The sequence below is a fragment of the Podarcis liolepis genome (genome assembly GCF_965112155.1).
Source record: "Podarcis liolepis genome assembly, chromosome: 17".
Taxonomy (NCBI): domain Eukaryota; kingdom Metazoa; phylum Chordata; class Lepidosauria; order Squamata; family Lacertidae; genus Podarcis; species Podarcis liolepis.
The window spans coordinates 42,916,821-42,929,407 of record NC_139571.1 but is presented as its reverse complement, the minus strand read 5'-3'; the positions used below and the strand labels follow the sequence as shown (position 1 = coordinate 42,929,407).

At 45.7% G+C, this 12,587-nt stretch overlaps 1 protein-coding gene across 7 annotated transcripts in view; it reads right to left on the bottom strand.

The window, feature by feature from the left end:
• Nucleotides 1-506: 506 nt before the first annotated feature.
• Nucleotides 507-12,587, bottom strand: part of STYK1 (serine/threonine/tyrosine kinase 1) — a 23,028-nt gene continuing 10,947 nt past the window's right edge. For 6 of the 7 annotated variants that reach the window (XM_083481879.1, XM_083481877.1, XM_083481882.1 and 3 more), the window contains exons 5-10: nt 11,293-11,474; nt 9,710-9,793; nt 8,149-8,357; nt 6,975-7,015; nt 6,037-6,133; nt 507-1,840 (exon numbers count right to left, since the gene is read on the bottom strand). In XM_083481879.1, the coding sequence (XP_083338005.1) occupies nt 1,636-1,840; nt 6,037-6,133; nt 6,975-7,015; nt 8,149-8,357; nt 9,710-9,793; nt 11,293-11,474 (818 nt within the window). In that variant the 3' untranslated portion in view covers nt 507-1,635. Of the gene's footprint in view, nt 1,841-3,338; nt 4,037-6,036; nt 6,134-6,974; nt 7,016-8,148; nt 8,358-9,709; nt 9,794-11,292; nt 11,475-12,587 lie in introns of those variants that run through there. The other variant, XM_083481881.1, reaches the window with a different exon arrangement.

Genomic DNA, 12,587 nt, shown 5'->3' with positions numbered 1-12,587 from the left:
CATGGCACATCGACAGCATTAAAAAGAAATATTCTCCTCATGTCCCTGTCCTTATTCTCCCCATCCCCACTGACAAGTACTTATTAATTTGCAGAGTACCATGTACAACCAGATACCCAGATTCAGCCAGATAATTCTGCTCATTATTGCTAACCCTTCACAAGCAATTTTGGCAGGTGTTTCCTAGCTTAGGCTTATTGTGATGTAAATTCATTTTGCGCTTTTCCCCACCCTCCACTCTCTTGTAATGCAGTCTGAGTTATACTGCCACAAGCATGGAGGCTCTCTCTGTGTGATAATTTTGCAGAGAATAGATATTTGGATTGGTCGCCTCTCTGTGCAGCACATTCTCTCCCTCTCACACCCTTCCACCTCCTTCACTTGTAGTTTGAGCTACAGAGCGGTTTACTCTCAGGTTCATTTTGACGAAAAACTGAATAGGTGCACCTGTAGCTGAAAGGTCTCCCACGTCATGCATGCACACACATACAAAACGTTTAGAACGCTTTTTAAAACAACCTCCTTTTAATTCTTTGTTTCTGTCTAATAAAGCAGGAACTATTCTAAGTGACTGTGCATATCTCCAGTGTGTGCTGTGGCAAAGCCCTCGGTCTTCCTCACATCACCTGCTGTCGTCTGGCTTGAGAAGAGCATCAGTCCCTCTCCCAGGTGACACACGCTCTCTTCCTTGACAAATGCATTGCTCGTGGGAAGGCCCGAATGCCACAACTGCCGCAGGATAACAAACAGACTTGCAGCCAGCCTTCCCCTACCGAATGTCCTCCAGAAATTTTGGACTACAACTTCCATTAGTTCCAGCCAGCTCAAAACATTTGTAGGTAGGCAGCGGCGGAGCAAGCCAATCGGGTGCCTGGGGCGGCGTGCGTGCCCTGCGCCCGGGGTGGGGCCAGCCGCCCGCAGAGTGGGGCAAGCCGGGGCAGGACGCTCCGCGGGCGTCCGAGGAGTCTGCCTGCCTCCTTCCACTCACCTGCCCTACAGCTGAGGGGGAGGCAGCAGGCGGACTGTTTGGGGGCAGTTCGGAGCCTGCAGGTACCCAAGCCACCGCGCCACTGCCAGGAGAGAAGCATAGCTTGGGCGTCCTGCAGGCCCTGCGGTGAGTATCGCCCACCATTTTGTCACCCCCCTCAGTGGTGACACCCGGGTGACCTGCCGCCCCCTAAGTAGGGCAACCAGGTTGGGAAAATCTGATGGAGATCAAACCCCTTTAAGCTCATAGGGCCAGCAGATTAACACCAGAAGACAAAGCCACCAATCAGCTATGCCCTTTTGGGCTTTCCTGGTCAGCCACACAGGCTACCCTCACCTGGTTTAGCCGGTCGGTCGAAGCCGTTTCCTGGGTAACTATCAATTCTTCATCTACTACTAAAGTTACAGTTCTATGAACAGTTGTACGGGTCACCCATTGAAGTCAGTTGGACATGCTTAGAATAAAATGTGCACAATATCACACCTCTTCCGTTACAGCAACTAAGAAAGGCTTCCTAACATCCAGTTTCATTTTCTCCTTCATCTTTCCATGGTGAACTGAAATGATGCCATTTCCTTTCTTGATTAGTCTTAAGAAGCTACCATTTCGCAGAGTCTGCCTTCTGCACATTATGAAAAGGCACCTTTTTAGAACACTGTGTAATCTGTGGCGAGATCTCTCAAGTCAATCCCGGCTACAGCAGCATAGAGCTCAGGCACCACCAGCTCCGGAATTTGCAGAACAGCCTGGTCATTGCTGGTCTTGATTCCTGTTTGCAGCCTCCTGATCAGCTCAGTGGGCGAAGGGCGATCTGTTGGAGTCCAGCGCCAGCAGGCCACCATAATGCTATACCTGTCAAAGAAAGCGTAGTGGTTCATCTCATGGATTTGACCTGTGCACCTATCCTTATGCATCTTGCAGAATGAGGTGGCAGGGTCAGCAGACAAGTTTCTGGTCTGTAACATTTTGGATTGTAAGTGGAGGGCTGCATATTTTATAGTAGTCATAGCTGGTGGCGCTGTGGTCTAAACCACTGAGCCTCTTGGGCTTGCCAATCAGAAAGTCGGTGGTTCGAATCCCCGTGACAGGGTGAGCTCCCGTTGCTCTGTCCCAGCTCTTGCCAACCTAGCAGTTTGAAAGCACACCAGTGCAAGTAGATAAATAGGTACTGCTGCGGCGGGAAAGTAAACGGTGTTCCCGTGTGCTCTGGTTAACCGTCATGGTGTTCCATTGTGCCAGAAGAGGTTTAGTCATACTGGCCACATGACCCGGAAAGCTGCCAAACGCCGGCTCCCTCAGCCTGAAAGCGAGATGAGCGCTGCAACCCCATGGTTGCCTTTGACTGGACTTAACCGTCCAGGGATCCTTTACCCTTTTTTACCTACAGTGGTGCCCTGCAAGACGAATGCCTCGCAAGATGAAAAGCTCGCAAGACGAAAGGGTTTTGCAGTTTTTGAGCTGCTTTGCAAGACGAATTTCCCTATGGGCTTGCTTTGCAAGACGAAAACGTCTTGCGTTTTTTGCAAGTTTGTTTCCTTTTTCTTAACACCATTAATACAGTTGTGACTTGACTTCGAGGAGCAACTCATAGAACGCGGTGTGGTAGCCTTTTTTGAGGTTTTTGGTGATTTTTGAAGCTTTTCCAAAACTTTTCCGACACCGTGCTTCGCAAGACGAAAAATTCGCTAGACGAAAAAACTCGTGGAACGAATTAATTTCGTCTTGCGAAGCACCACTGTATTTTATAGCAGTGGGTAAACCTTAGTCTTGGATGGAGGGGAGGTTGTAGTCTCTGCCTGCCCCTCCAAAATTAAGGTATATCATTAAAGGGCCCTGGGAGGAATTGCTCCTGTCCATATGCCCAGGTGGGCCACAGCACCCCTCAAAGCGGAGATCCCCGCAGGGGTCTCCCTATTGATGTGGGTCATAGGACTCCCCTGCTGCTGGGCTGACCCCGATTCACTTCCTATTCACACATTGGAAGCCAATGGTTGTGCTCAATGCCTATGACAAACCTCTTACACCTGTAAACAGCTGTGGCCTTATTTGACCCAATTAAACTCTGTTGTGTCTATTCTTCCTAGCCAGTCAAGGGGCGCTAAAGGGACCCCTGACCATTAGGTCCAGTTGTGGCCGACTCTGGGGTTGCGGTGCTCATCTCGCTTTACTGGCCGAGGGAGCCGGCGTACAGCTTCCGGGTCATGTGGCCAGCATGATGAAGCTGCTTCTGGTGAACCAGAGCAGCGCACAGAAAGGCCGTTTACCTTCCTGCTGGAGCGGTACCTATTTATCTACTTGCACTTTGACGTGTTTTCGAACTGCTAAGTTGGCAGGAGCAGGGACTGAGCAACGAGAGCTTACCCCGTCATTGCGGGGATTCAAACCACTGACCTTCTGATCGGCAAGTCCTAGGCTCTGTGGTTTAACCCACAGCGCCACCTGCGTCCCTCGAGGGGCGGTAAGGGCACCTGAATACGCAATGCTATCCCTGTCAAAGAAAGGGCAGTGGTTCATCTCACAGTGCAATGCATATTTAGGCATCTTGCATCACAAGGTGGCAGAGTGAAATGGCAGATACCATTTTGGATTGTAGGTGGATAGCTACATATTTCCTAAACTCCCAGGATTATATCACAATCGTGTCCCTCCAGTCATGGAAAGGTTTTTTTAATTTAGGGGACCCTTTGCAATACCATGAAAACCACCTCCCCTTTCTGTTCTTGGATGCCTCCCCTGGAACAAAGAGCCTTTTGTGAGTCAAGGGACACACCTAGAGACAGCCCCCTATGTCAAGAAATCTAGCGTATATGCTAGTTTGCCACGTGTAGAAAGAAATAACAAAGGATCTTATAGCACCTTAAAGACTAACAAATGTATTATGGGATAAGCTTTTATTGACTAGAATCCATTTCATGCAGGGAGTTTTCGATGTGAGGAAATATTCAAAATGATCTTGCACGCCATCCTGAAGTGCCTAATACGTCCTTCTACTCCATCTCATTCTGTATACTGTGTAGCTTGGCTCCCTTGGGAGCCTTCTGTAACAAACTGTGACATGTTTATAATAAAATATAGAGTAAGGAACATAGGCACTTGCAGGCAGAAAACCAGGCATAAAGTGCTCTAGACAATTGCTTTTGCCTCATGTTTACTGTTGTTTTGCCTCATGAAATTAGTTTTCAGGAAGCCTTTTATTTGAGAGGTATATGACCCAAGGTAACAGGCAGAATGTAGACTTCAGGGCCAAATCACACAGCCCATTATTCATTTCCCCCCCCTTTTTAAAAAAGGTGTGCTTAAACTAACTACATTTATTTTAAAGGGGGGGGCAGTTCAGAGCCTTGCACCTATTTCCTGCCCCCCAAAACCCAAAGGAGCTATTTTTGGGGTGTGGGGTGGGTGGGACCCTACCTCTGACCAGGGCAAAGAGCAGCCATGGAGGAGAAGATATTTAGCGAGAAACTGGTGTGGTCCTCTAATCTGGATTGGGAGCATGTTCTGGATCAGAGGTGGGGAACCTTTGGCCTTCTGGATGTTGCTGAACTACAACTCCCATCAGCCACAGCAAGCAGGGTCAGGGATGATGGATGCTGGAGTTCAGCAACATTTGGAAGGCCAAAGCTTCCCCCCATCTCTTCTAGACTGTGGGCCTAAGCCTGCTTTCACTTCAAAATAAGAGCGGCTAGTTTCAGGAACGCAATTTTTAAAACGGCAAATGTTTGACCGTACTCTCATAGGGCAAAATACTGTGAGAATTTGTTTTATATCATAAATATGCAGAAATTTCTTTAAATCAAATTTACTGGAACATCTCTGTGTTCACTCACATGCTTCAGCAGATGGGTGATTTAGTAGCACCCAATCTCTCTGCTCTTCTGCATCAAGATGGATGTTGAGTGGCAACTTGACTTCCAGACTTCAGACTAAGTGAGAAGTCCCTCTTTCCTCCTCAGCCCCAAGTGTTTGAGCGCAGCATATAGATTACTGTGTGTGGGGAAAGGGATCAGCATTCTATTCCCCCTCACTACACTTATCATGACCGCCCCCCTTCTAGAATTTTTTGGGGTCGGGTATCAAAGCAATGATATTTGGCAAGGGAGGGGTTAAACTGAGGAGAGGAAAACAGCTCACGATAGTGGCCACATCTGCTTTTGCTGCCCATCCACACTTCTGCTTGTCCCGTGCACAGCTCTGAGCACTTGTCTGCTTGCCCCACACCTTCTAGGAATGGGTCTGAGCAGGTTTGCCCTTGCTCTGTCGCTGTCCCCTGGAAAACCCGCTCTTTAGTAATAAATCGGAGCAAATGACAATCTGGAGAAAGCGCTATTGACGTTTGCTCTGATTCAGCAGTAGAGTTTCCGGGTGGGGGGGGGAGCAACAGGACAAATCTGGATGAGCCCTATAGGGATGAAAGTACCATATTTTTTGCTCTGTCAGACTCACTTTTTCCCTCCTAAAAAGTAAGGGGAAATGCGTGTGCGTCTTATGGAGCGAATGCAGGCTGCACAGCTATCCCAGAAGCCAGAACAGCAAGAGGGATTGCTGCTTTCACTGCGCAGCGATCCCTTTTGCTGTTCTGGCTTCTGAGATTCAGAATTTTTCCCCCCTTGTTTTCCTCCTCCTCAAAAAACTAAGTGCGTCTTGTAGTCTGGTGCGTCTTATAGAGCGAAAAATACGGTAAGTCCCACTACATTCATTGGGGCTTATCCTCATGCAACTCAGTGGGATTTACTTCCAGGTGAGCCTTCATAGGTGTGGTCTGTTTCCTGGCATATGGAGCTAAGGGATGCAACCCTCCTAATTTAGTCACATGTAAACCACAGCTGTATACTTTTGTTCATAAAGGAGCCACGAAGTCGCTTGTCTTGGGGTGGGGGCGTGAAGGTTCAACATTTTTCAAATGCTGGCTCAGGTGCAAAGGTGCTTCTTGCAGATAGCAGGAAGGAAACAGAATGATGTGTGGTGGGTCGATCCTTTAGGAAACGAGGTAATAATTTAGAATAAAAGGCACAGCCCGCATTATAAGATGGGATGCGGAGCAATCTTACATGGCTGGCTGACAGCTGGAAGGCCTCGTCATAGTGTGTTGCCTCTGAAGGTGTTGCAAGATATCAGACGGGGGAACCTCTGGAAATGGTGGCGCTCCTGGGTGGCAAAATAAAATGAAAACCCACGAGAGTTTTTACACTAATTAAATGAAAACATTCATTTAAATCCAGATGAGACATGAGATGGGCTCTCATATGTGGTTTTTCTTTTAGTTGGAAGCAGCTAAGACAAAATGCAAATCGAAGTAAGGTTTCGTGTGGGGTGTTTTAATTTGACCATCCTTGATACAGAATCATACGGTTGGAAGGGGCCATGAGGGCTATCTAGTCCAACCCCCTGCAATGTAGGAATCTTTTGGCCGAAGTGGCTTCATGACCCTGAGGTTAAGAGCATCATGCTCTGCCAACCGAGCTATCCACTTCCAAAGCCTGCTTAAACTAAAAACTCAGTTGCAGCTTTGACCAGAGGATCTCACGCTCTTATCTAACACAATTACTCAAACACATTTTTTAAGTAAACATGATTAGGATTGCAGCCTCTTCTCAGGATTGCTTTCCTCTACTTACCTAATGTTTTTTCCTATTTTATTAAATTTGCTTAGTAACATAACGTTATTATATATATTCTATAAAACAAAGAATACAGAACAAAATTTATTCATACTACAATGCCTAACTACATAACATTAATATATATGGTTTCTGAAAAAAGGCTTACATAACAAAATCAATTCAAAATACCTTCCGATTTACTCCCCCCCCCTTTCCCACTCCAGCCCTCCCCGCCCCCCAGTCAGGTCTTCCTTCTTCATATCTTTATCCATGTACACAGTCTGTTCATTCGAGATTGTATGTTAGGGTTGGCTTCCCCTCTTTCTATCTAGTTCCTGTAAAATGACCATTTATTTGTGATTCTTTGGCATTTATTCTCTACTTACCTAATGTGATCATCTCATATAGTAAGATTCCAAAGGACCATCTGCCATAAAACAAAACGACAAAAGTAAAAGAGAAAAACGAAAAGGGTTAACAGAAGCAGTCACTTCATTCCTTCCACTGAGAGCTGCGGGGAAAGTACCTTAAGGTTAGTCTGGGCCCTACCAAATTCAAGGAGCCAGCAACTTCAGCAAGCACCAGGGGAGTCCTGATGGCTGTACATTGGAAAAGTTCAACCCTTTGCAAGCTAGGAGGAGCTGTTGCTGAACCACAGCCATAGTCAATGTGAGACCCTGGCATCCTGAGTGATGAGGACCTGATGATATGGGTAACAAAAATATCATACCTAATAAAATCCTTAAGAGAACAACAGCAGCAGCAGCACAGAGGATGTGGCATCATAACATTATTGGATTGTTTTGCTGGAGTGTGTCAAAGTGACTCGTGTCAGGTTGCACCACCGTAAGTGATGGAAAAGGTTTAAAAACTCTATTCCAGTCACTGATCAATGTAAGAGGACATTCGGAATTTCATTCGTTCAATCATTCATACTCTTATTCGTTCACTCAAACACCTTCTCACCTTCACACACACTCAATTTTGGCTGAAGATAACACCATCCTTAAACTATAGCACTGGATAATGGAACTTTATTCCAAAATGCTAGGAAGTTTATGAAGCCATTTTGGAAACTAGGTGAACAGAAACAAGCCAAATGTTCAATTCAATTAGCATAGGAAGTACCAAGGATTCTTATTCTAATTAATCTGATTGATTGCCTTCTCAGTACACTCGTAATATTAAGCTTATGCCATTTTCAATCTGTGTTACATTAGTGTATTGCATTTTCCTTTATGTTCCTATGTCTTTCTTCAAAGTTCATGATACTAAATTAATTATGAAGAAAATATTATTCTCTGAAGGAAGCAATGTGTATCAATAAAACAACTGATTTCTTTCAGCCTTGAGTCTCCGGAGGGGTGGCTGTGTAGCAAAAAGAACTGACCAAACTTATACCCAACAGTGCAGTTGAGTAACCCAATATTATTGTTTGGGCTGAAGCAGTCAAATTACCAGCTGGAAATATGCCTACATCTGTTGAAAAATAGGCAGGCGTACTCTGGCAAACCTTTGACCAACAAGCCTAGCTTATGAGATAACTGAATGGACCCGTACATGTCTGACTTGATGTTGGGTGGTTTCTTCATAAGTCGCTCTGGAGCCTGCCACTTGAGTGGAACAGTTTGTGCGATGGAGCTGGGACCGCAGGTGTGGCCTCTGTACGCCAGTCCCAGTCTGCAGAGCTTCACAGTAAATGCATTGCCAATTAGGACATTCCTGGCTGCCACATCACCATGAAATAGTTTCTTCCCCTGAAGAAAATCCTGGAAAATTTAGAAATGATATGTTGTCAGCTGCTACATTGAGAGCACCTCTCCCTGTTTTGACATGAAGTATGCATCAACACTTACATCTAGATTTGGCAAGTCCTATCAGATAACCGGGTGGAAACAGAAAAAGTTTTAGGGACGCGGGTGGCGCTGTGGGTAAAACCTCAGTGCCTAGGACTTGCCGATCGTATGGTCGGCGGTTCGAATAGCAGTTCGAAAGCACCCTTAAGTGCAAGTAGATCAATAGGCACCGCTTTATAGCGGGAAGGTAAACGGCGTTTCCGTGTGCTGCGCTGGTGCTGGCTCGCCAGAGCAGCTTCGTCACGCTGGCCACGTGACCCGGAAGTGTCTCCAGACAGCGCTGGCCCCCGGCCTCTTAAGCGAGATGGGCGCGCAACCCCAGAGTCGGACACGACTGGCCCGTACGGGCAGGGGTACCTTTACCTTTACCTTTTATCAGATATTCAGCACACAAAATCAAATTAGGTTTTAGAACAGGAAATCAGTTATCTTGGGGTGGGGAGAAGGTTTGGTTAGTATTTTCCTAGTTTCATACAGTATTTATCTCTTGCAAGGCTGTGTTTTCCTAGCTGTAGGCATGAAATTGTTTCATACAGTATTTATCCTTTGCAATGCAGCAGCACCCAGAGGTTTTCTTCCAGTTGTGTTAGGAATATAGGAATCTCCTTGGACCAATGGTCCATCTGCTTAGCACTGTCTCCTTGCTGTCAGTGACTCTTCAGGAGACAGGAATGTGTATTTCCCAGCCCTTCCCAGACATGCCAGGTATTGAACCTGGAAACTTTGCACGCAGATCATGTGCTCTGTCACGAAGTTGCAGCCTCCCCTAGCATTGTTACATCGGCAAGCGTGGGTCCAAGCTTCAAAGACTTTAGTAAGCATTTTATTTTATTAAGTTTATAATTTTCATTTATTACATATAAACATTTCAACAACAACAAAAATAAACAATTCTCACATATCAAACCTTGACTTCCCTTCCCTTCTTCCAGCAGTTCCATGAATTTACCCTCTTTTTCTTTTCTTCTGCATATCGCAATTAACTATTTATTTGTTTCCTCATATATGTTTTAGAAACTGCAAGTCTTTACAATAATACTGCTAATGTCTTTATTTGCAAATATTCAATAAACGATTTCCATTCCTTAATAAAAAGTTTGTTGTCTTGATTTCTTATTCTTCCGGTAAGTTTAGCCAATACATAGTCCATTTAGTAGACATTTTATATCTCTTGTGAACCAAACAAATTACCTAGAGTGGGTGTTACTCTCATGCTCTGAAAGAAACTAGTTGTGGGTGGGGCTGGGCTTAATTAATAAACTTACCAGAGCTGATGCAATTTGTTGTCCAATTTTATAGACCTGTCTCTCTGTAAGATCAAGCGGCAATCCGTCCATGGTCACCACATCCTAGCAAGACAGAAACAGGTGGTTTGATACACACTCACTACTTCCCCAGGTAGTGAGATGGGAGGGACAATGCTACCAGATTCTTTCCTTTGGAAAAGGGGCAGTAGTGTCTTTCACGTTAGAAGGCACCTGGAGGGAAGTGCTCAGACAGGCCTGAGAGAGCAGCAGGGAAGATGGCTGACCCTAAACTGGAGATGGACTGGGAGGGCACCCAGGGAAAAGGGAACGGTGGCCTTGCATAGGCAGCCCTGTGTCTCCACAGGTAGCCACACATGAATAGGAGTGCACCTGGAAACAGATGGGTGTCTAAAGTTCTAAGTACAACCTACAGCTCCACACTGTTTCTGTACTCATCCTTCTTAACCAGAAAGTGTCACATTCCCCAAATTACTATAGTCATTGCACTCCCAGCTACAGTATAACGTTCCCAGATCCTCAGCAGAATGGTAGCTTTAAAATATACTAATTTTTGCACACGTCCACTCCAGGTATTGGTTGCATAGATTTTAGCTCAATTGTTTACTGTACTACTATATATCTATTCCCACGGTCCTTATAGTTAGGTAAAGGTAAAGGGACCCCTGACCATTAGGTCCAGTCGTGAATGACTCTGGGGTTGCGGCGCTCATCTCGCTTTACTGGCCAAGGGAGCCGGCGTACAGCCAGCATGACTAAGCCACTTCTGGCGAACCAGAGCAGCACACGGAAACGCCGTTTACTTTCCCGCCAAAGCGGTAGCTGTTTATCTCTTTGCACTTTGACTTGCTTTCGAACTGCTAGGTTGGCAGGAGCAGGGACCGAGCAACGGGGAGCTCACCCCGTCATGGGGATTCAAACCGTTGACCTTCTGATCGGCAAGCCCTAGGCTCTGTGGTTTAACCCACAGCGCCACCCGCATCCCTCTTTATAGTTAGGTAGTTATTTATTATTGTTAGTTGCGCCACAGTTTCTGAACAGTGAGAACTTTTAGAGTTCCAGATTGTACCTTGGTGTAAGGTTACCAGATTTTTTTCAATGAATCCAGGGACACTTTTCAACTTTTCAATGGGTTTTGTATGGGGACTGATTTGTAAATCCGGGGACTGTACCCGGGAAACGGGGACATCTGGTAACCTTACCTTGGGGTGCTTTCCTTGGACTGAATGTAACTGTGATGCCACACTTACTTACACATCTATAGAGGCTAAGCTCAAGATGAAAAGTTCACAGCATTAGATCTCCAGTGGATCCTGTTCTCCCATTAAGGTTCCTTAGTACTCACAGAGAACAAGTCAAATCTCCTGTGTGTTTTATAGATTCACCTGTCTATTGTTCTCTTTTAAACATATACACACACCTTGGTGATATCATTTTCAGCCAGGGAAGGGGAGAGGAAAGACATGCCCACTTCCAAAAGAATCTCTGGTCATGAACTCCTTTGGCAACAGTTCACCTGTATGTATTACAATATATTGGAGACCGATCAGATCTAGCTAGGCACAGCCTTTCTTCAGACTTACCCTGCGGCAGGTCCAAAGGAAGTTCAAAAGATTTCCATTGGAAGCATCCTCCAATATCATGTAAAGAGGCATCTGGTGCACACAACACCCGATTAACTTAACGATGTTTTCGTGATTACCAAGAAACTGATAAAACTTAATCCTTTCCATAAAATCTTTAATCTCATGGGAGCTGGCAGACTCTGAAAGGGAAGTTAAAAATGAGTGAGAGACGCTGGTATGACTCTCTTAATCAGGGGTCAGCAAACCTTTTCAGCAGGGGGCCACTCCACTGTCCCTCAAACCTTGGGGGGGGGGTGGACTATATTTTGGAAAAAAATAAATGAACGAATTCCTATGCCCCACAAATAACCCAGAGATACATTTTAAATAAAAGCACACATTCTACTCATGTAAAAACACCAGGCAGACCCCTCAAATAACCCAGAGATGCATTTTAAATAAAATTCTGCTCAAAATTCTGCACATTCTGCTCAAAAACACGCTGATTCCCAGACCATCCGTGGGCCGGATTTAGAAGGCAATTGGTCCGGATCCGGCCCCTGGGCCTTAGTTTGCCTACCCATGATTCTCCTTTGGGAAGGTAAGAAGGAAGAAAGGAAAGCTTACTCTGGTTCAGAGAGGCCCCAGAATGTTCTGATGTTCTACCAGAATTGAGTTGTTTTAGCAGATGTTAACACCTAAAATATCTCAGGCATCTTGACCAGAGCAGAGCTATTCCTTAAGCTCCACCAAGAAGCAGAAAACAGATGGATTCTCATTTTCTTCTTGCTTCTAAATTCCACACACACACACCCAGCTAGGTCTCATACACGAAAGAATAGGAACCATTTTTGTGCTAGAACTGAAGAGAAAGATCTTCAGAGGCTCTAGCACTGGTCTCTGAGCCTGGATGGAAATTAAAACGGCTTGCAACAGCAACACACACACACACACACACACACACACACACACACACACACACACAGCCTTTGCAGAACAGCATAGCTAAACACCACATCACGTATGTTAAACCCTCTGCAGGGGTGGCCAACTCCCAAGAGACTGCAATCTACTTTCAGAATTAAAATCTGGCAGTGATCTACCCCCGTTTTTTAAGGAGTTCAGCTCAAACTTGTTGAGTTTTTTGGGGGAGGAGAGCCCTGTTTTTTGGGGGGGGGGTTAAGGTGCAGGCTTCTTGGGGAGGGGAGGAAGGCAAGGGAAGTTGGGGTTAAGTCACAAAAACATAGCTATGGATGAAAACAGCCACACAGAGGGAGCTCCGTCTTCCCTTCCTGAGTTCAAACAACAACGGA